This window comes from Anguilla anguilla, chromosome 16, assembly GCF_013347855.1.
Source record: "Anguilla anguilla isolate fAngAng1 chromosome 16, fAngAng1.pri, whole genome shotgun sequence".
NCBI lineage: Eukaryota > Metazoa > Chordata > Actinopteri > Anguilliformes > Anguillidae > Anguilla > Anguilla anguilla.
The window spans coordinates 26,669,652-26,691,135 of NC_049216.1; the positions used below are offsets into that span (position 1 = coordinate 26,669,652).

Genomic DNA, 21,484 nt, shown 5'->3' on the forward strand with positions numbered 1-21,484 from the left:
TTAAAAAGGGAGTTTCCCTGTGCTTGTGTGGGAGGCGATTTCGATAGTGGTTAAAACTCATTTGCTATTAATGAAATGGGTTGATTTATGGTTAATTAATATTGATTTGATTCGCGATGTTTGTCCATTTTCATTTTATTATAATAAAAATAGTTTCAAAATATTATTTTTGATATCCCAGTGGCGCTATATATATATATATATGATTAAAATAAAGCACTTTTTGTGAGATATCGTTGTCTTCTATTTTGTAAAAGAAAAAATAACTAACACGTTAAATCGCAACAATAATATTATTTCGCACACAAAATCAAATACAAACAATACTAAGTTAATGTAAAATATATTGCAAATATTATCTCATGGGTATCAAGATTTTGGGAACCAAAATAAAAAACACTAAAAAAATAAAAGCAATAAAAAAAAACCTTAAAGCACACATTCTACACGTCCTTTTTTGGAAATGGCAAAATGGTGTGTCAATAAATGAAGAAAAAAATCCTTCCATGCAGAGTACTTTCTGTCATAGTCAGAGACTTTGATAATGTTTCCTTCTGACACATTTTGGAGCAGTTCAATACCATTCGAAGTATTTCCCCCTTTGAATACACTTTAAAGACAATTCCAGTTCAGTCACTGAGATCTGAGAGGCTTTAAATCAGAATGTCCTGCGCACAGGGCTAGTCCCTCGCTTGTAAAAAGAAAGTCTTCCATGTCCATTCACTCTCCATTCAGAGGCAAGCAACATGGAGTCTGAAATGTGATCCTAATACAGAGGAATGCAACTCTGTGGCGAGCGTGGGGGAGGGGTATATTTTTTTCTGTAAACAGTCCAGATATTGAGTAGAGGGCTTAATTAAAATATTATGTTTCACTCTTAGAACCATTCACAAATTTAGAAAGCAAATAAACTAAAAGCATGTCACAGAAAACTAACCAAAAAAGTATTCCGTTTTGACCTGTGTTCATTTTGCCATTTAGCTGAAATATGATTGTCTTATTTGTAGAACAGTTTTTTTGTGGAGAAACAAAAATGGCACGGTGGCTGTTTTGGTGACCTTATGTACGTTTTGTGTTGGTAAAGCTTAAGTTTTAGTATATTTTTCAGTTTTGGGGGTTGTTTGTATCTGTTATAACAGACATTCACTGGTATTTTGTGTACATTTGTAAATAGATAACCACAAAATAAGCCCTGTGTTCATAAACGATCCCCAATTATGATGATAAAATGGATATAATTACCAGTTAAAAACTAAACATAAAGCTGAGAGTAGTATAATTAAAAGTGATCATATTTTTTCATTCCAACTATACAGCTAAATATTTCTTTATGTATATTCTATATTTCATTTAATCTGTATTTAATTTAAATGATTTGACAAAATGCATAGTTAACATTTCAGTCATTCAATAAATGTCCTCTGACACCTGTTAAATGCATCATTTATTTAGAATTTAATGTTCAGGTTGCAAACAGTATACAGTAAAATGTATAGGCTATTAGTGCCTTAAAATGTACCTTTTATAGATGTTTCCATTTGTACTTTGATTAATCCTTTATCGCAACAATCCTGAACAATATCTGATGGAGATTAGATTAGAGTTAGAGTTAGATTTTCCTGTTTCTTGATGAAGATATTTTATTTAAATACAGATTGCATAGTAGATCGCCACATCATCAATTAAGGAGTGTACACACCAGAATAAAATCAGTAGTAGAGCAGCCGATGCCTTAATAAAAATTTTGAATCCTGATACTGTAATCATGTATATTTTGTTTTATCATATGGTGTTTTCTGCCCCCTAGTGGCAATATTAAACATGTGTATATAGTGTGAAATTAGTGAATGAAGTATCGGGAAAAACAGTAATGTTTTCACAATAAAACAACATAGGTTTTAAAAAGCGTGCTTTACTTTCATTGTGTTGCATTTACACTGTATTTCCATAAATGCAATGTGTCCCTGCAATCAATCTTTATTGTAATAAACAACAAGCAAGGGCAAAATAATACAGTACATACTTGCGATGCTAGAAGAATCAGTCTAAAGTGCCCAAGGTGTTCTAAAATATTTTACACGTTGGACCATTGTTCATTTCATACACTCGATTTTCTCGTAGTAAAATTTTATTTTAATGAGCTATGAACTGCACCTGCAACTGATTTGACTTTTTGAAGCAGAATTGATCTAAAGTCAAAGGTTAAAATGTGCTAGTGAAAATACAAAACAATGTCTGCAACTATCTTCCTAGCTGTTTACCGCTAGCTAATACCTATTTATAAATTCTGTACCTGGCTGTAAATTGTAGATGATAGTGATTTAAATGAATTTTATAGCCTGCTCTATACCCCATTAAGTGTCTAATATTTACCACAGATGTGTCAGTACATGAACCTTTACTTCAGTAGCAAAATTACTTTTAGCAGTCAAAAGTTGGCAGGTATGCTGCCAAATTACAGGTATCTGTAACTATACAGCATGAGCTTGTCATTGTGTGTGCTTTCCTACAGAAATTTGAAAGAAAAAAGATACAGCATTTCATAGAGTAAAACACATCAGTAGACTGAATAAAAATAATGAGTCCATACTTTCTGCTCATTATCATAGCTGTTGACAAATCTGTGGTCGTTGACGTAATATTTAATGTCACACAATCCTAACCAAGTGGAATCGAACTACAGATATATTTTCACCTTCCCTTATTCTGTTCATATGAAATGCCTTCGGTACAAAAGCAGGGGTGCAGTACGTGAGGGAGTAGGATAATTCCAAGGACCTTGATTGGCTGAAGCTGTCAAAAAATTGTTCTGTAATTGTGTAGGGATGGGGTGGCCGGGGGTGCTGGGGCCCAAAGTCCCTGGCGATGCGCTTGTTCACAAGCACTGATGTGCAGACAGTGCAGTACAATTACTGATTTTAGTCAACCGAAGCAGTGCATGATGCCCAAGTACTCAGATACATCTATTGCAGTACAGACCCCTTTATACATGCATGTTTATACCTTTTGGTTTCATTAAAGCCACAAAACAGAGAACATTTCAAATGCAAAGTGTTGTGGTCATTTACAATTCATAGTGCAAAGCATTGTCCAATGCTCATCTGAATGGTCCACCTATTGTTTTCATTGTAGCCAACATGATTTAATTTTTCTAAATAATGTTATCTTGTGTCTTGGTGGCATTTTTCACTTTTAGTATTGCATATCTATCCCCAGGAAATGTTTTACAATCTTAAGTTTATTCATTTTTTTTTGTCGTTTTATTTCAAGTTTATACATTTACATTGTTCAACATTCAGCCACTTCAGTAGCCCAGTAGGGCACTATTAATGTGTGGCCATTTTACGGTGTTTCTAAATGCATGCCTATTGCTGGTTTTCATCGGAAATGTGCAGGAAAGTTACACAACTTCCAACCTTCCTTTTCTCATGAGTTGCATTCAACAAGCCGTATTTTTATTATTATTATCCTGATGGCCTAAGTCACACTTACTTTCCCTCTGCTCACATCAGCAAATTTATATTATTGGTCGCGGTATATAAAATGATACAGGTACACCAATCCTATGGCAGGTCGTAGAGTATGCGAGGAAAGAGTGCAACAAGTCCGTGCTCCATACTGTTGCGGTGTCATCATGGGAGGGGCACACTTGAGCACTACTATTGGAGCAGAACAGTCAGATTATTTCCTGTTCGCCTTGCCCTTCATTCTCTCCCGTTCCCAGCCTGAGCCTCGCTTAGCTGCTGTATAGGTGTGCAGATAGGACCGCTGCATCTTCTCGACATCATGGGTCTCACAAGTGATCCGAACTACAAGAAATTGGAACAATGGTACAGATCCAACGCTGGCAACCTTAACATGAGGCAGATGTTTGAGGCCGATAAGGATCGATTCAGCAAGTTCAGGTAACATAATTAACACTGTCACACCGACAGCTTCCACGGTATAGTCTAATTTTAAAACAGTCTAACATCAGTTGTTAACCACGATTAGATGCTATCTGTTCACATGTTGATAAATGTAAAATAACCAATCATTTGACAAGGCGACATTTCTGTATTTTCGTGACGGGAAGTTGCTAAGCTAGATAGAGAAGCTTGCTAGAGCATCATCGTTGTCTTGCCATAGAACTAGCTGGCATAACTATAAGCAACGACATAGCTAAATAGTTTATGTTTGAATGTTATACTGAGGAAAACACTATTTACTAGCAAGATAGTTCATGCAGTTACCAGCCAGCTACCGAGATTATAGGTATTTGACTGTCATTTCGATGAACGTGCCAGAGCACAATGTGGGCGGGGGCATAAAGGGTTGCTAGCTAGCTAGTTAAAAACGTCTACTTTGGAAGCGGCTAGGCAGTCACCTGACCATTTATTTATTAATCTAATTTTGCAAGAAGCTGACCATACATGTCACTCTGTTTTCAACTGTTAAATCTTAATAATGCATTGAAATACCTGTGGTGTAAATCCATCAGTAACCGATGATAACTGGCTAGCTAGCTATAAAGGTCATGCTAACAAGGTCTAACGTTTCAGTTCCGTGCTGGTCTCATAACAGTTACAATTCAGGCATTTGGCAGACGTTTTTTCGGTAAGGCGGCGTAAAAAAGCTGCATAACTAGAGGCCAAGCGAGTTACCATTATATAAGGATGAGCACAGTTAGTTAGTCATATCACTGCCGTCTTACAACATCTGCAAAATATTCGAATAATCGTAGAATAATATTATATTATTTAAAACGACAGATTTTCTTGACTTGGAAAACTCACATTTATGGTAGCTTGCCCAGTTCTTTGTTTTATTCTTGGCAGTCACGCACACTGGGCCTCATTGACGGTAGCTTTCTTGCTAGTTCGCTTAATAGCCGTTGGCTAACGAGGAACATTAATTTCATCTGGCCCTCCATTCGCCTTCCTATTTCTCGCACCATAATTACAACATTAATGAGTGCTGGTTATTAACTAATTAGTCCCCGGGATGCATGGTTGTTTGCAAAATTATCTACGATAGATTTGTCACACACGCCTTTGTCTTACGAAACCGAGCTTTAATGCGGTAAGCCATTGATTCTGGCGGTGCCAGTGCTACGTGCACTTGAGCACATCCTGGCTGCTGCTAGAACATGGGGTACCCTGCACTCTTGACACTTCCTTATTCTAGCAGCAGCGACACAATATATCTACTTATGTTGGAGTGGAGTACAATAACATCTAGTATTTAACCCCCGTGAAATACTGTAAGTGTAGTGGATGGATGCACGCTGCTGTGTAAATATGCGGAAGATGGGATACATTGGCACGATTTTGCAGTGGTGTCGCAATGTGTACTTCGTCCTAGTAACGTCAACGCGTGGTCATGTGGGGGCTCACGTTTCAATGAGAGATAAGCTGAACGTTCGGGTACTTATTGGGTTGACAATACTGTATTATATGGGCAAAAATGTGAAATTATATTCTTTTGCAATTCTGTTTCCTTGTCTGGACAGTACAACACTGAACACCGATGATGGAGACATCTTGATCGATTACTCAAAGAATCTCATTAATGAGGAAGTCATGAAGATGTTGATTGCCATGGTAATAACCAAACTGCAAGTTACACAATTGACTGAAAGTAAAAATATTCACGGCATGCATATGCAAACTACTGAACCATATGGCTGACAGCTAGGAAGAATTTAGTTTTAATTTCAGTGATACATACACATCCATAGAAAAGTGATTTATATAGCATCTCTTATTGAAGCAACATTTCTGCTCCGCTTGAAAAGTGAAATTTGGGTGGTCTCCATTCAGATGGACAGAGTGGCGGTGTAACTGTGTACTGCAGACACCATGCGAACAGATACTTGAGCTGTCATGTCTTATTAGCTTAAGACCACTGCCTGATTATTAGGGTCTTATGGTCCTGCCCTTGCATGTGCACTAATTCAGAAAATACAACTTTTAAAACTGTCTGCTTGTTACCCACAACAAAGTATGCAATTCTGAGGTATGCAAAATATTACTGGTTAGCCAGAAAATCTACTTGAAAAATATGCTTCATGCATATGTCCATGAATGACTCTGGTTTTGCATTAAATCTTCAGATTGCTTGCATCTAAAGACAAACAGCACACACCATACTCTTCTGTCTAGTTTAAATAATTGGATTTAATTTCATTTGCATTGAAAATACAGGTCTGTGGGCCATGTGTCGTTGGGTGATGTTTTTTGTGTGTTTTTGCACAGGCAAAGTCGAGGGGAGTGGAGGCCGCTCGGGAGAAGATGTTCACTGGAGAGAAGATCAACTTCACTGAGGTTTACTTTCTTTGACATTTTTACTGTCAGCTCTCACTTTCACTGTCAGTTTGCATAGAAACACTGAAAGCAAGTACAGTCCCTAAACTAGCGCACACTGTGAAATTGACTCCTAGTATACCATCTTAATGTAATGCTCATCTCTTTTTAAATGTCTTTTAATCCCCCGTTTTTTCTTTCTCTCAATCTCAAATGGCCAGCTGTATTTGCTGGCCCAACACATCTCTGTAAAGTCCTCCTTCAAATCGAGTGCGTGTGTTACATGTGTGTAGTTAGGGATGCTCTTATCACACTGCAGTGCTTCAAATGAGCTGCACAGTCATTGTGCTATTTATGCGTCTGGTGCAGTTAGCCTGCAGACCAGAGGTCTCTTTCATGATGAAGCCCTCCTTCCCTGTGCAGTGCTGTGGCCAAATACACACTTCTCTGTGGGGCTGCCACTGCCAGCATAGTCAGCACTGTCATAGTCAGGCTCCAGAGTGTGGGGCACGTCACTGCATTGAGAATGGATACTTAGCTGGATGTGTTACAAATTCTGACAGAGGTTTCGTCATATTTTTCAAAAAGAACCTTTCGTTGCCAATCAGTTGATGCCGAAAGACTGTACATATAGCTATTTGAAACACAGTCTCATGCTGAACAAACATATGTTTAATTTGTGGTCTATACAAATTGGGGTTTAAAATGAAAATGAGTGTAAATAATAATCCTAGACACTGCACTGTAATATCATGCTATATGTATATGGCATTTCAGCCAATTTGAGCAAAACTGATGTTTAGATCAATGCAGGAGTTTGACTCTCCATTTGCCTTCCTATTTCTTGAGCAGCATGTACACCATTAACTAGCACTTCTAGTTCACTGGTTCTGAACTAATTAGTCTCAGGGAGATGGATGCTCGGTTGCTAAACTATCTATGATAGATTTGTCTTGTCGACGCCTTTGTCTTATGAAACCACTTCTGTGGTACTTCATTGCGGTGCACACTTGAGCACAGCCCTTTTCTAGAACAGGAGGAACAGTGCACACTTGACACTTCCTAATTCTAGAAGCCATCTGTCTTACTAGGGCCGCGCCGTTCTCCACACTGCTCTGCGGAACCGGTCCAACACCCCCATCCATGTTGGCGGGACAGACGTAATGCCTGAGGTTAACAGGGTCCTGGAGAAGATGAAGAACTTCTGCCACGTAAGCAACAGCTGGCTTGGATTTATTATCATTGTCATAATATCATGATTATTTAGAGTGCAATCACAGACTGATTTATATAACAAATCTGTCTTGTTTCTGGGAGCAGAAAGTACGCAGTGGAGAATGGAAGGGCTTCACTGGACAGGCCATCACGGATGTTGTTAATGTGGGCATTGGGGGATCTGACCTAGTGAGTATGATTTGTGCAATCTGGCACACTTTCTGATAAAACCAATATTTATTTTATAAATATTGCATTAGAGGACTGAGTGGAAAAGGGCTTATTTGTGTGTTAGCCTCAGCCTGGTGTGTTAAGTGCTTTGTGCCATATAACAGGGCCCTCTGATGGTTACTGAAGCTCTGAAGCCCTACTCCAAGGGAGGCCCCCGTGTCTGGTTCGTATCCAACATCGATGGAACGCACATGGCCAAGACCCTGGCTGACCTGAATCCTGAGTCCACGCTTTTTATCGTTGCTTCTAAGGTATGAGGCTTCATCCATCTCACTCAGTTTTCTAAGAGAACTTTCCCTCTAGCAGGTAATGGTAGTTAAGAATGTGTGTTATAAGTCCAGAAGCTGAAGTTTTTCATTACTCTGCAGTATGTAAGTTTGTAACAACGAGAAAGAGAGAGCTAGATTTTTTTTTGGCGGGGGGGAGTTCTATCACCTCCCACTCTCTGCCCTCAGCTCTACCTCCAAAACCCCTCCCTCCAAAAACATGCACGTCTGCTGCCTGACTTTGAGTACTGGAGAGAGAGGACATATGTGATCCGTTCTGTCATAAGCCAGCAGCCATTCATAGTGGTAGCTCAGTTAGCATGCCGCCCATAAATATTGTGTTACATTTTTGTACTGGACGCACAAGGATGAAATTGGTATCTTATCATCAAACTATGGGTAAGAAAGTCAAAAAGTATATTTCCCAAAAAGTTGGACTATATCTTTATGGAAATTACTTTAGTTTGCAGTGAAATAACTTCTATCCATTTTCAATTTTTTCTTCTGTAAACCTTTACATTTTTAATATAGAGGAACTTTCCATTCAGACTGAGGCATGTCTATTCCACTGCATCTTCGCGTGCTGAGACAAGTTAGCCTTTCAGCACAAAGCCCTTAGTTTTTTCATTACCCTCCTGGTAAAGGTGCAACCAAATATAGGGCAGGTGGAAAATTTTTGGAGCATACCACTCCCTTCCATTCACTGGCATTGAGAAGCCTGCAAGAACAGAGTGAATCTTAGCTGCTAGAGTAATGGCATGCCGCTACCAGTTCCGCTAACCGTGGCCTTTTCTCCCGTTTGTAATCTAACCTCAGTCACCGTCCACTGTTCCTTTCAGACATTCACCACTCAAGAGACCATCACCAATGCAGAGACTGCCAAGGAGTGGCTCCTGCAGAATTTTCAGGATGTGAGTAGCCTGCTTTTCTCTGTGAGGGGAAAGTAAGCGGATTCAGACACACCACCATGTGCAAACTCACATTTTAACCAAACCTTTACTCTACAGAAATCTTCAGTGGCCAAGCACTTTGTGGCTCTCTCCACTAATGCTGTGAGTTCTCTACTTTTCACTCTTTCAGTTCAGTGCGTTGGCTGCATATTTTGCTTGATGAATTGGTTTTACTTACCTTGTATCTTCTGGTTTTCTTTTAGCCAAAAGTGAAGGACTTTGGGATTAACACCGACAACATGTTTGAGTTCTGGGATGTAAGTGCACTGTACTGTATGTGTAATGATGTGAGGGACTCCTGATTAAGCCAGGGGAAATAGCTATGAATAGCATAGACTCTTTGACCGGTGAAGTAGGTGTCTGTAAATGGGCTGACAGTTTCTGGGTCTGTCTTATGTTAGTATGGTATCATGGCTATATGTTATTATTTGTGGTTTTACCTCTTGTAGAGACCAAAGCACTGCATTTAGCTGCTTGTTAATTAACAAGTATTGGTGCTGAGATGCAATTTATGTCCATTTCCATGTGGTATATTACAGTTCATTGTAGCTCGCATTACTTGCAATGAAAGTACTTGGAAAAACCATTAAACACGAGGGGATGTAGTTGGGGGTTAACTGCCTGGAGAGCCAGGAACATTTTAAAATGATATCTTTAAAATTTCAGCAGTTTGTGGCAGTAAAGATCTTTACTGTGTGAAAACATGATATCTAAAGTATATTAAGAAATACTGCCTTTATTTTACATGAAGGGATAGTGTTTATTCACATTCCTTTCCTTATTCAAAGAAGATATTCTATTTGAGTACACCATCTGTAAATTTGGCTTATCTTTGTCACTGTTTATTTTATTATGGAATGTGGGGATGCATAAGAACTGAGTGTTAGATGAAAATGTTGCAATTTCTTTGAAAGGCAGGGGCATTCTTGCCTAATCACACTGTATTCTTGCCTTATCACACAGTTACTTTAATTTATTAGGCATCTGTGCTGGCTGTGCCAGTTAGATAGTCAGCAGTTGGCTGGTACTCTTCTGAAATGATGGTAGATGCTGCCACTATGGGACAAGCTGACAGTTTCTTATGAGCATTCCAGTTTGATTGGGGGATTGGGAAAATGTAAAAGAAATGTAACTGTTCTGTATGTTGTTAATAATATAAAAATTTCATATTTTTAGTGGGTTGGTGGTCGTTATTCCCTGTGGTCTGCTATTGGACTGTCCATCGCATTGCACATTGGTATGTGTGTCCTAAGAGTAGATCTTTTTCTCTAACGCTGTAGCATCTTTTACATGTTGTTTATTAGAATTGCTCTACAACCTGCATGGATTCAAAAGTTGGCCTTCATTGTTGCACTCAGAAAATATAGATAAATGTTTTATTTTGTGAAAAGGAAGTCAGTCACCTTGGTGTGTAGGCTCTGTGGCCCCAGATTATATGGTGAATTCTGAGCAATTGTGAGAAGGGTCATAATGATTCCCCTTAATGTCATTTTTCTTGTACTTCTTCAGGATTTGACAACTTTGAGCAGCTGCTCAGTGGAGCCCACTGGATGGTAGGCAGAACTCCATTCATTAAATCCTGTTGAATAACATTCTAGATGCCACTTTGCTTGATCCTGTCCTTTTCAAATGCATATTCTAGTTTTCACACAGTTTACATTTGTTTTAACATCCTACCATCGACTGTATGAAACTTTAACTGCAGGAGGTGTACAGAGTACCATGATTCTCCATTATGCCTGAAAGCCACTTCATGTGCTGTGATGTTATGTTGGATCTCATACCTGCTACACTTGATAGTGGAGGATATGTAGTCCAACCCCGTCGGCTGAAGCCTCTACATTGCCCCTGCTTCTCTCTCAGGATAACCACTTCCGCCGCACTCCCCTGGAGGCCAACGTGCCCGTGCTCCTGGCCATTCTGGGAGTCTGGTACATCAACTTCTTCCAGGCTGAGACCCACGCCATGCTACCCTATGACCAGTACATGCACCGCTTCGCTGCGTACTTCCAGCAGGTCAGTCTGCCGGAAGGCGACTGGGGAGTGCCATGTGCCGCTCAGCAGGGCTGATGAGCATGCTCAGTAGGGACTGCAGGAAGGCTTGGCAACACCACTCACTACACAGAATACGAATGGTGATTTTTAATCATTTCACAGATCAGTGCCCAAATTCTTCCATTTTCCAGCCTATTGTGTCAATACAGTCACAGCCAGTGTCAGATATGATACAGATAATTTTATTCTCACAAATATAAACCAATATACAATGACTTGGCTGACTCAACGGATTGAGCTCAGTACAGGGCATTCAAACTGCGTAATGCTCAGCTCTATATCTCGCTTACCATTACTTATACAACGGCTTACCAGAAAAAAGCATAATTGTCATCAAAACATGCGTTTAAAAATATATATTTGCTTTATTATGTTCATTCTGTTCATACTAGATAAAGAAATATTTTCTATTTTAATGTGTTTTTTCTTCTTTTACATATGATAAATTAATGGATGCAGTGACTAGTAGGCACATATCCCACTACTGCTGCCCACTGATCCTAAGTAACTAGGATGGGTCAAATATGGGACAAATTACCCCACGGGGTTCAATAAAAGTATATCTTTATCTTTATCCAACGAGTAATCGATCGAACCTTTACTTATACCCATCCCTAGAACAGAAAACCAAATGGCTTGCTGCAACTGTTCAGATATTAGTTATTAGTTGAGCAAAAACAGGTTAAATAGAACGTGTAGGTCTCTGATGCTGAATGATATGCTTCTCACAGGGCGATATGGAATCCAATGGCAAATACATCACCAGCCAGGGCACACGCGTGAACTACCACACCGGCCCTATTGTGTGGGGCGAACCCGGGACCAACGGCCAGCACGCCTTCTACCAGCTCATTCATCAAGGTGCGCTCCCAAGGGGCATGGGCTCCAGCCTGAGGGAAAAAGAATGGGGCACTCTGTCTGAAATGCATATGAGAGTCATGGGGCTTGCTGTTTGAGTATGTTAAGCACCTGTAGCTGTAGCTCAGAGGTGAACTGACACAAAGCTGCCTTTCTCTCTCCCTCCACAGGAACACGCATGATTCCTGCTGACTTCCTCATCCCTGCCCAAACCCAGCACCCAATCAGAGACAACCTGCACCATAAGGTCTGCCCACATCCTCAGCTCTGCTTTTAAGCAAAGATCAACACTGTATTAGCCACTGGCTTCAACACACCAGACAGTCCAGTTCTTCTGTGCTTGTCATTCAATCTGTCAATGTTGTGTAAACTCATGGGAGATAGTGTTTAAGTGCATTCTTTCACCTTGGGTATTTGAATGTACCGTACTGTGCTTATATTTAAGCAAAGTTATTAATACTTGTAGTATAGTCCAGTATATTCTCTTAAAGATGATTTCAGCTGCAGCAATTTGTAAGGTGGTCAACCCTCCTGATTATTGGCGATCAGCAGAGTTTGACTGGCTCGCGTTGCGTTTTCTACGTGCAGATTCTGATCGCCAACTTCCTGGCCCAGACTGAGGCCCTGATGCGGGGAAAGACCCCCGAGGAGGCCCGCAAGGAGCTGGAGGCCAGCGGAATGAGCGGGGAGCCTCTGGAGAAGCTGCTGCCGCACAAAGTGCGTGGAGAGAGGGAACCTGAGCAAAGCACACGCACCTGGATTAGTACACATACATTAGGCATTGCTTTTTAGAACTCTGCTTCGTATTGTGTTCTTAAGGGAAAAAATGAAAACAAATGTGCCTTTTGCTAAGTCGAGGTTGAGGTCAGTGTCATATTAGAATGACGAACCAAGGATAGAGTAATGTTGTTTCTGTTCTTGTATACATTTTAGATGATAAGATGTTGGATATCTTCTAAAAAGACAGGTTGTAAGTCTTGGTCCGTTTCTTATTGTAGGTATTCGAAGGGAACAAACCAACCAATTCCATTGTGTTCAAGAAGTTGACCCCTTTCATTCTTGGAGCGCTTGTTGGTAAGTTCCAAATATGGCTATCATTGACCAGTCAACTTGCACCCATTTCGCTAGCATTATGTTTTGTTTTGGTCATCTTATCCTGAGTGCAGACTAATGAGTGTGATACTCTGTTGAAGGGCATGATATGATGTGTGTGATGTGATGGTACTTGAGTCTTTGGCAGTTCTACCGTCTCCTCTTATTCTGTTGCTGTTTGTGATTTGCAGCCATGTATGAGCACAAGATCTTCGTGCAGGGCGTTATGTGGGAGATCAACAGTTACGACCAGTGGGGGTGAGTAGCAGCGCAGGATCTCTCTGGAATTAACATGGCTCAGTGTAGAAATGAGTTCAGTTACGCTCCACGGAGTTTCTATATCAGCAATCGATCTAATCATTTTTAAAGCCTGAGGTGGTCTCATTTTTATTTCCTCGGAACAGAGTGGAGCTGGGGAAGCAGCTGGCCAAGAAGATCGAACCCGAGCTCCAGGATGACCGCGAGGTGCAGACTCACGACTCCTCCACCAACGGGCTCATCAGCTTCATCAAGAAAAACTACGCTTGAGCTCCAGTGAACCCTCCCCACTGCCCCAATGGCAATCACCAGTGCAAGGACCTGACAACATAGCCACTTAGCTGTCTGAGAAGCTGAGCACTTTACATGTGTAATCAATCTCCTGTTTGTGTAACTGATGTCTAGTGAATCGTGAGACTTTACTGTACTTGATTAAGTGTGCTAATGTTAAACCACACCTACCCCACTCTTTACCTAGTGAAGAAATAAATGTTTGCTTGTCACTTTACAGCTTGGTATTGGTCTCTTTATCCACTGCTCATGGTGAAGCCAAAATGGATACCAGCATGACTTGTGTTCAAAGAAAGTAGTGTTGAGTCTGAAACATGTGAGTCTGAACAACACCACTAGGTGGGGTGCAATACAAGCTTATTTTTATTGGCTGAGCAACAGTTAATTCAAGGGGAAATTTTGTGAAGAAATACTTTTGAAGTTTTGTGCATATACCTGAGCACAAGGAAAAAAATTTTAATGTTAATGTAATGTCCACAAAAAAATATATATTTATTGATTTCGTGCAGCTTTACACTATTTGGTGAACGCCGATGGAACATAATTTTAACTGATTTGGTAATATAAATTTGCATAAAAATTAAGACTGACAGTGTCATGGTGTTTTGAGACTTGTGTACTTTCTGTGTTATATGTTTTTTTTTGTCCCATATGAGGGAAAAGTGTTCCTTACGTACATGTTCTAGGGCTCAAAATGCTTTACATGTTCCTAAATGATAAACTTGTGAGTGTGGGTGATCACTGTATTCCCCATTTATGACTGGAAAGACTACACTTTATATTCCAGTGTGATTCACCTGAGCAGATGCTGGTCACTATTCAAGTCACTGAAGTAAGGAGTTCCATCTATGAAAATTTCAGTTCAAGACAGAATTTGCTCTTAAAATAATATGGAGTCCCATATTGTGGTTTTCCAGGGAGAAAATTGAAATGTATTGTGGCGTAGCTTTTTAAAGGCACATCCAGAATTCCTTGCTGCTGCTACAAGTTCTGAATTTAGATTTGCATTGAGGTATTTCTTTTAAGAAAATGGATGGGCGAAAGTAAGGCATTGCTGAAATGGAAGGAATGTGATTCTTTGTAGTCACTAGGTGGCGCTAAATCCTAAGCAAATAATCTCAATGACCAAAGGTTGCACACACTTTGCTCAGAAAGTAATCGACAGTCTTGACTCATGTCCATAATCTTCACATATCATGCATGCCAACATTTTAATATACTGTTTCAGGAACATTTTATTATTTATGTGACTATACTTATAATCAAAATGAATACATTTGTGTCAAATCACATTAAAGCAGTTTGACATCTCAGTACCACTCAAAATAACCACACACTAGTGTTTTAAATGAAGGTTATTTGCAGTATACACCTTAGAATGTTAGAATGCATAATACTAGAGTCTTTTCTGCTTTCCAGAATCATTCAGCTCACTACTGTACTACAGTATCTATCCTGTATCTATAGCACAGACAATTCCAAGGACCCCAGAGGCTACTGATGGTCAAGCAGTCTTGTTGCTTGGCAACAATACATTAGTTCAAAGTACGTTTTTCTTTGTAATACCAGACTTTTGAAGGAAGAAACATAATGAATTTTGTTATAGAGCCACAGAGTAGAAGAATCCCTGAGGATCTGTTGATGAATGTTCTCTTGCTGTTCAATCTGGAAAGGAACATGTTGTAACTAGTGCCTAAAGGAATTTTTAAAAAACAGATTTGTAATGCATAACACACACTCATATACAGTACATTCTCGTCTCAAATGGAATTGTGTTATCTTTGCAATAAAAAAATAAGTAAAATAGTTTTATATGTTCTAATTTATATATTAAATTCCATAATAAAACATTCTATGGTTCCACACATCTTAACAACCCCATAGTGTGTAAATATTTTCCTTAGTATTTTTGTCATTATTTTTTGTCATTAGAGTTAAATTTCTGCAGGAAACAAATTTAACCACAAGTCCAAGTGCTTTCTGTGTGCTGTTGCCCTTACTGTGTAAAACTGACTATCAGCTACACAGGTCGGTGGGACGTCTCTTGGACAATCACACTGTAGGCTCTGAAATTCCTTTGCTTGCTTTATTAGTTGTCTTGTCAATCAGTTTTACTTAGGTCGATCTTCTACGCTTGCCCCCCAGCTATGAGTCCTCACACCCCCGCCACTGCACTCACTATGGCAACATCTCACATTCCATTTCGTGAGCCAAGGAGCTTGGGATCCACTCCACTCCTCCACCTCTTGAAGAGACCTCCAAGTTCACGGAGGTGTCTGCCGGGAGCCGTAGAGTCTTTGTTGGCCTGAGACTGGCCAGCTGTGGTCTATCCGCAGCTCCTAATTTATCTTCTCCTGAGAGATACTTGAAATTTTTCCTTTTCTCGCCTTTGGCCTGTCAGCTCCCCTTGACCACCATAACACGCCATTCACAGTGTTCCCACTGTTCCCATCCATCCATCCATTGTCTAGCTGGAGCCTATCCCAGCATGCATTGGGTGAGAGGCAGGAATACACCCTGGACAAGTCGCCAAACCCGTGCAGGACGTCAGACCATCACTCCTGCACTCATACTTATGGACAATGTAGAGTGTCCTGACCTCCATGTCCTTTGACTGTGGGAGGAAACCCACACAGACACGAGGAGAGCATGCAAACTCCACACAGAAAGGTCCCAGCTGGGATTCAAACCTGAGACCTTCTTGCTTTGAGGAGACAGTGCTGCCCAATGCACTACTGTGCCAAATTCCACTGACAAATTGTGTAATATCTTACATTTTCCCCTTGGTGGTACTATGTGAACATAAAGGAGGTAAACTGTCTATTTTACTTTGTTACTGTAAAATAATGGCACTAATTTGAAATGTAGATGATATTTTTCAACAATAAATAAATCACACAAATCATATTAATTACTGCAAAGCAAGCACTTTGGCATGTTCCAAGGAACTTTTCATGTTAGTGCAGCCAAAATAGCCTAATCCATTGTAGTCCAATTGGTCTGATTACTGTTTCTGCCTACTCCTCGCTGAAGCTTGAAAATGTGTAATTTTATTACATTTTTACACACGAAATCACAATGCCACTGAAATGTCAATGACATAGTAAACAACAAAGTTATGGCAAAAATAAATGTTGGTAAAATCCCAAAATCTAATGTCACTGAACCTTTCTGGATAATTTTTTCTTTGACATTCTGAGCTTACATTTTAAAAGAGTGCCTTGGAATCAGCATAGAAGAAACATGATTTATACATTTCTGAGCGATATCACTATAATATATACAAAATATCGGTGCACTTGTAGTAAAATGAGGGCACCAAGTCAAGCCAGATTCTGCTCCAGATTCCCATGGTTAGTTCAATCTAAAGGTTAGTAAGTTTGCAGGCAGGAGTTATCATATTGCTATTATTATACCCCCTCAGGAACCTTCATTCTGGGTGGTCTGGGTTTGCATTGCTGCTTGTCAGGGGGTCGCTATGATATTGTCCTGGCTGTCTTCTCATGGGGCTTTTTGACCTCTCTGACAATCAGGTTTTAAATGAGGCTTCTGGTGATTTCTGCCAGCATTCCCGACAGCCTTTTATTTATCTCTTTTTTGGCAGTACTATACCTCAGTTTCTTCAAATTTCCCATGACCCTTAGTTTAGTTTTATTCTTTTAGAGTTTCTCTCGTGAACTTCACCTGTAGGAATGTTCATAAGTCTTTTTCTGTTTCAAATTGAATGTGTATTTCATTGTAAACGCTTACTTTGTCCATTGTTCTCATAGCACACAGGAGTGCTTGACTATAATTGGCACGTATTGGACACCTTGACATTCACTGCATAACTTGCCAAGAAACCAAGATTTACAAATTGCGGCATAGAACTGCCATTTTAGTAAGCGAGCAGACCAACAGATATCAATTTGACATGATACACAATCTCACAACACAATTTGGCTGATACACAATCTCACATTTTGGAGTGTAATAGAAGAGCAAGTCCTATATATCTTCTGTCTATGTCTGTATTGCTCAACTTGCCATGATATGTAAACCATTGGTGGTAACAATCATCTTGGGTAAATTTCTTGTTCACTTTATACTTCTGTAAGATTAGATTTTGTTGTATGCTAAATAGCTAGACAGCATATGTCACAGATTACTAATAACTACAATATATAAATTAATGCAATTCACCTGTTTCTGTAAATAAGCTCTTTCAGGAATAATTATTATCCAACCCTTTTACTTTTATACTATTGAGACAAATTGGACATTGTTATATGGTGCGTTTGTGTGGTTGGAAACAAAAGAAATACCCTTGTGTCATACGAGTGGGGCAACATTTACTGGGGCTTTTCAAAACCGAGAACTCATCACATTACGCCAGGCTGCATGGCTCTGAGGCCTACGAAAACGAAAAAAAGTAACCTAATTCTTTCAAATAGGAGATTTTGAAATGGTTGAGTTGTGGAAAACTGTTTAAAACTTTTGCCTACCTCTCACCGAATACCTCTATGATCTTGCTTAAAGTATGAGCTGGACAGAAGGAACTACAGTCTACTACTACAGTCTACTACTATATCATCCAAAACTTACATTACAGCATCGCAAGCATTTGTTAGTCTGACTCTTTTTTTTTAAACCTGTTTATGGTTTAGTTTTGAATTTCCTTATCGTCCGTCAATTACAGGTTAATACATCTTGACTGAAGGGGCGAGTATCGCCTGGCATGGGAGGCCCGTATTATGAGCTTGAGGTAATCACCTATTTTATGCTCTGCTTCCAGAGGAAGAAGGATCTCTTTTGCTCTCGGGGAATTCGGCCTTTGTGTAACGTGACACAGTCCGCCCCCCTCGCAGGTCCCCGGAGGGCCAGACCAGCGCCAGACATTGAGAGCTGGCTCCACCGCAGACTCCTGAGTCACAGGGCGGTTCCTCCGCGCACATAAAGGATGTTTAGAGTCTGGACTCCGGAGGAGCGGTGCGCCCCAATCCCTTGTATATTGTGAAAGGCAACGGAGCACATAAAACAGCTGCTCTCTTCTCAAGTGCTGCAAACAGGTGCATTTTGGAGGAAAAATAGCAATCAAATGTTTCGTGTATCCACATGCAATCACCCACGTAACTTGTAAAAAAAAAAACAACAAAAAAAAATCCACATCTGTTTGGTTACAGCGCATTGTTACAGGTGGTTAACAGAAGAGAAGAACGCGCTTGGATAAATGAGGGAAAACAAGTCTATAAAATGAGAGGCTTCCACACAAGTGTGGCTCATCTATTCATTAAGCAATTGGCATCCCGGCATGCATAGATCGAGTTGGGGATAATTACGGCTAACACGATTGCAAAAATGAGACTTCAATTATGGGTGATTGTTGGGGCTTTTGGCAGCTTCAGTGAGACGGAAGCTTCAGGGACCAAGACGAATCACCCTAATGATGGTTTCATGCGCAGTGCTGTCTTCAGCGATGTCCACATGCAATTCTGAGGGAGGCATCAACATTAAGTGACAGTAAGGAGAAGTGTATTCTCCAGAACTGTGATGTCTGATTATTCATTAAAAAGTGCAAAAGAAAAGAGGTCTGAAACCGCATTTTAATCACAAATGGTGGTGAAACAGCACCCTAATTAAGGGACTTTCTGGTCCCCGTTCCCCCTGCCTTTATTCATAGTTTGGAACAGCCAATCATAATTTTCTCCCACAGCCTCTGCTATCAGTTCAGGAGAGCGCTGATGAGCAGGTGCTCTCCTTCACAGCACTCAATGCCAATCACCACCTCCTTGCACACCTCAGTCCACAAGTCAGGCCTGCACAGATGCCAGGCAGAGGAAAACATTCACTGCAGCTCAACAGGCACACATGTTCAGTACTGTATCTATCTGATGACACTGGCACAAAGCACTGCTAAATGTGTTCTCTTGATTCAATGGAAAAAAAACAAAACAAAAAAACAATCCCCCACTTATGCAGGAAGATTCTAACCACAAAAAAGACACGGTGCAATCCAAACTAATCACCTGTGTTGTCCTCCATAATGACAGCAATATGTTAAAAGTTCAATTCATGAATCCTATGAATATCTACGGAGCACTCATTAAAGCCCTGCTATATCACACAAACTCCAAATCATGCTCAAATGTAACATGCTAATGAAAGCCAGGTCCCAACAGTGGCCCCTCAACCACCCCACCCCATCCCCAAATCACAATTTATTAGGGCACTGAAACGGATGCCTGCGGAAGATGTCTGACTGTGATTAAGGCTCTTTATTAATGGGGAATGCATTGTGGCCGTGAGGAATTTCAGTGTGAAACCCCGGCCTGCCACTGAACCTCGGCTCGGAACCTTTCATCTTTTTATTAGCGGTCACGTGACGCGGGCCGCTTGGCTTTCATCTCCTTTCTGGCGCTGACACGACTCGCATTCTTCACCCCGACAACTCTTCCTCGGCCCGGGTTCGCGCCGCGCAACTTTTTGGGGGCCGTGACATTTTTTGAATTCCACTCCGGATAACCTCGCAAGCGGCACTTAGTTCTGGAGTCGAGCGCTGTTTATCCAGAAGAATAAATCCATGGCCCCTGCTTTGGTCATGTCCCTCCACGTTCTCTTCATTCTTGCATTTGGTGCGCCATTCACAAAGGCTTGTGTCCATACTACTGTTCTTCTGATCACTATTTATTTTTCTCTTATTATTCTGCAGAACAAAATAGAAAACTTCACAAAACCACTATAAGGTGATCTTTTGCTATAGAATTTCAGTTAAAATCACATGGAAGGAAAAATGACTTCAAGCCACGTCTGACTCAACTCTGATGAAATGCGTACGTAATACTATGACATATCCAGTAACAACAGCACTGGCAAAATTACACCTCTGCCGCCAATAAACAATGAAGGAGGAAGTTTTTCCTTGTTCCTAAAATACAGTTTGTGCTTGTTTTCAACTCTTATATAAGGCTGATAGTAATTAGGGATTATGAGTCAACAGATTAAATTAAACGGATGTAGTCGTATGCCCCAGTTAACGCGAAGATGATATTAATGTTTGTTAATTAGGTACCCCTGCCATGGACTGTTTGCATTTCACATCCTTAAACAGACTCCTACGTTGTGTAATAGAACTCACTTATAAAAAATCTTTTTTTTTTTTAAAAGAGACACAGGGGACTCTGGTATTTTTTGCACCTGAAAATACACACAGTCAGACTCAGTTCACATGCCATATGGTACTTCTCAAAGCTCAGTGTGGATATAAAATAATAACAACAGGGGAATAAATGGAGACAATGAGGCAGTGTGGGTGTATTATAAATTCCTGGGGACTCATTGAAATCTGCGCCAGACAGCAGACACAGAATAGGAAGTGTGTTCAGCAGGGCACCCGTGGGCTTTGAAGGCACAGTGGAAGAGGAGTAAAGAAAATGCAGACGCTCCATCAACCAATGACATCCCCGTTATGCAGACAGACAGAAACAGCCCTTCGCCCAGCATCAGAGACGTGTCTGAATCGTGATTCACGGCTAGTGTTACAGGGGAGCTCTTATGGCATCAATTACAAGCCTGTTCAGTGCAACAGAAAGGAGGAGAGAGAAACGTGTCACGGTGTTGCAGAGTAGTATTTCAGTGCCAGTGGGACTGCGGTATCTGCCATCAGGGTAGGGCGCAAGCCGGTCTCAGAGGGGACCCTGATCACATGACTTACTGTAAACCTGCGTGCTACGATCCAATTACACTCCATAATAACACCAACTCTGATGCTGGCCCGCGATACCCTTCTGATATAAACAATCCGCAGACAGCAAGGGAAGGGTGCAACAGTCTGAGAAAGGAGTCTATGAGTTTAACCACTTAAACAATAAAACTGAAAAACGGCAAAATAACTTCCTTCAGCAGACCGATCTGCCAAATCCATAAATAAGTGTGAACAGGCACATATAGCCGTAAAATGGTTTTGAAAAATGGCTATTCTTTTCTGTGTTGATTTGGCTTTCTTTCT

At 40.4% G+C, this 21,484-nt stretch overlaps 1 protein-coding gene across 1 annotated transcript; it reads left to right on the forward strand.

The window, feature by feature from the left end:
* The first annotated feature begins 3,610 nt into the window (after window positions 1–3,610).
* Window positions 3,611–13,717, forward strand: gpib (glucose-6-phosphate isomerase b). Its single transcript, XM_035396368.1, has 18 exons — window positions 3,611–3,905; window positions 5,492–5,582; window positions 6,237–6,305; window positions 7,376–7,495; window positions 7,605–7,688; window positions 7,835–7,981; window positions 8,836–8,907; window positions 9,004–9,048; window positions 9,150–9,203; window positions 10,123–10,183; window positions 10,456–10,499; window positions 10,810–10,962; window positions 11,733–11,862; window positions 12,030–12,106; window positions 12,448–12,576; window positions 12,858–12,933; window positions 13,143–13,209; window positions 13,356–13,717. The coding sequence occupies exons 1-18, from the start codon at window positions 3,787–3,789 to the stop codon at window positions 13,477–13,479; spliced, it is 1,662 nt and encodes a 553-aa protein (XP_035252259.1). The 5' UTR covers window positions 3,611–3,786; the 3' UTR covers window positions 13,480–13,717.
* Window positions 13,718–21,484: the final 7,767 nt, after the last annotated feature.

Excerpts from the sequence above, each read along its gene's own strand:
- gpib (XM_035396368.1), top strand. The coding sequence starts at position 3,787 with ATGGGTCTCACAAGTGATCCGAACTACAAGAAATTGGAACAATGGTAC. Across the intron at positions 9,204-10,122 it reads ACATGTTTGAGTTCTGGGAT|TGGGTTGGTGGTCGTTATTC; the intron begins GTAAGTGCACTG and ends TCATATTTTTAG. Across the intron at positions 12,934-13,142 it reads CATTCTTGGAGCGCTTGTTG|CCATGTATGAGCACAAGATC; the intron begins GTAAGTTCCAAA and ends TGTGATTTGCAG.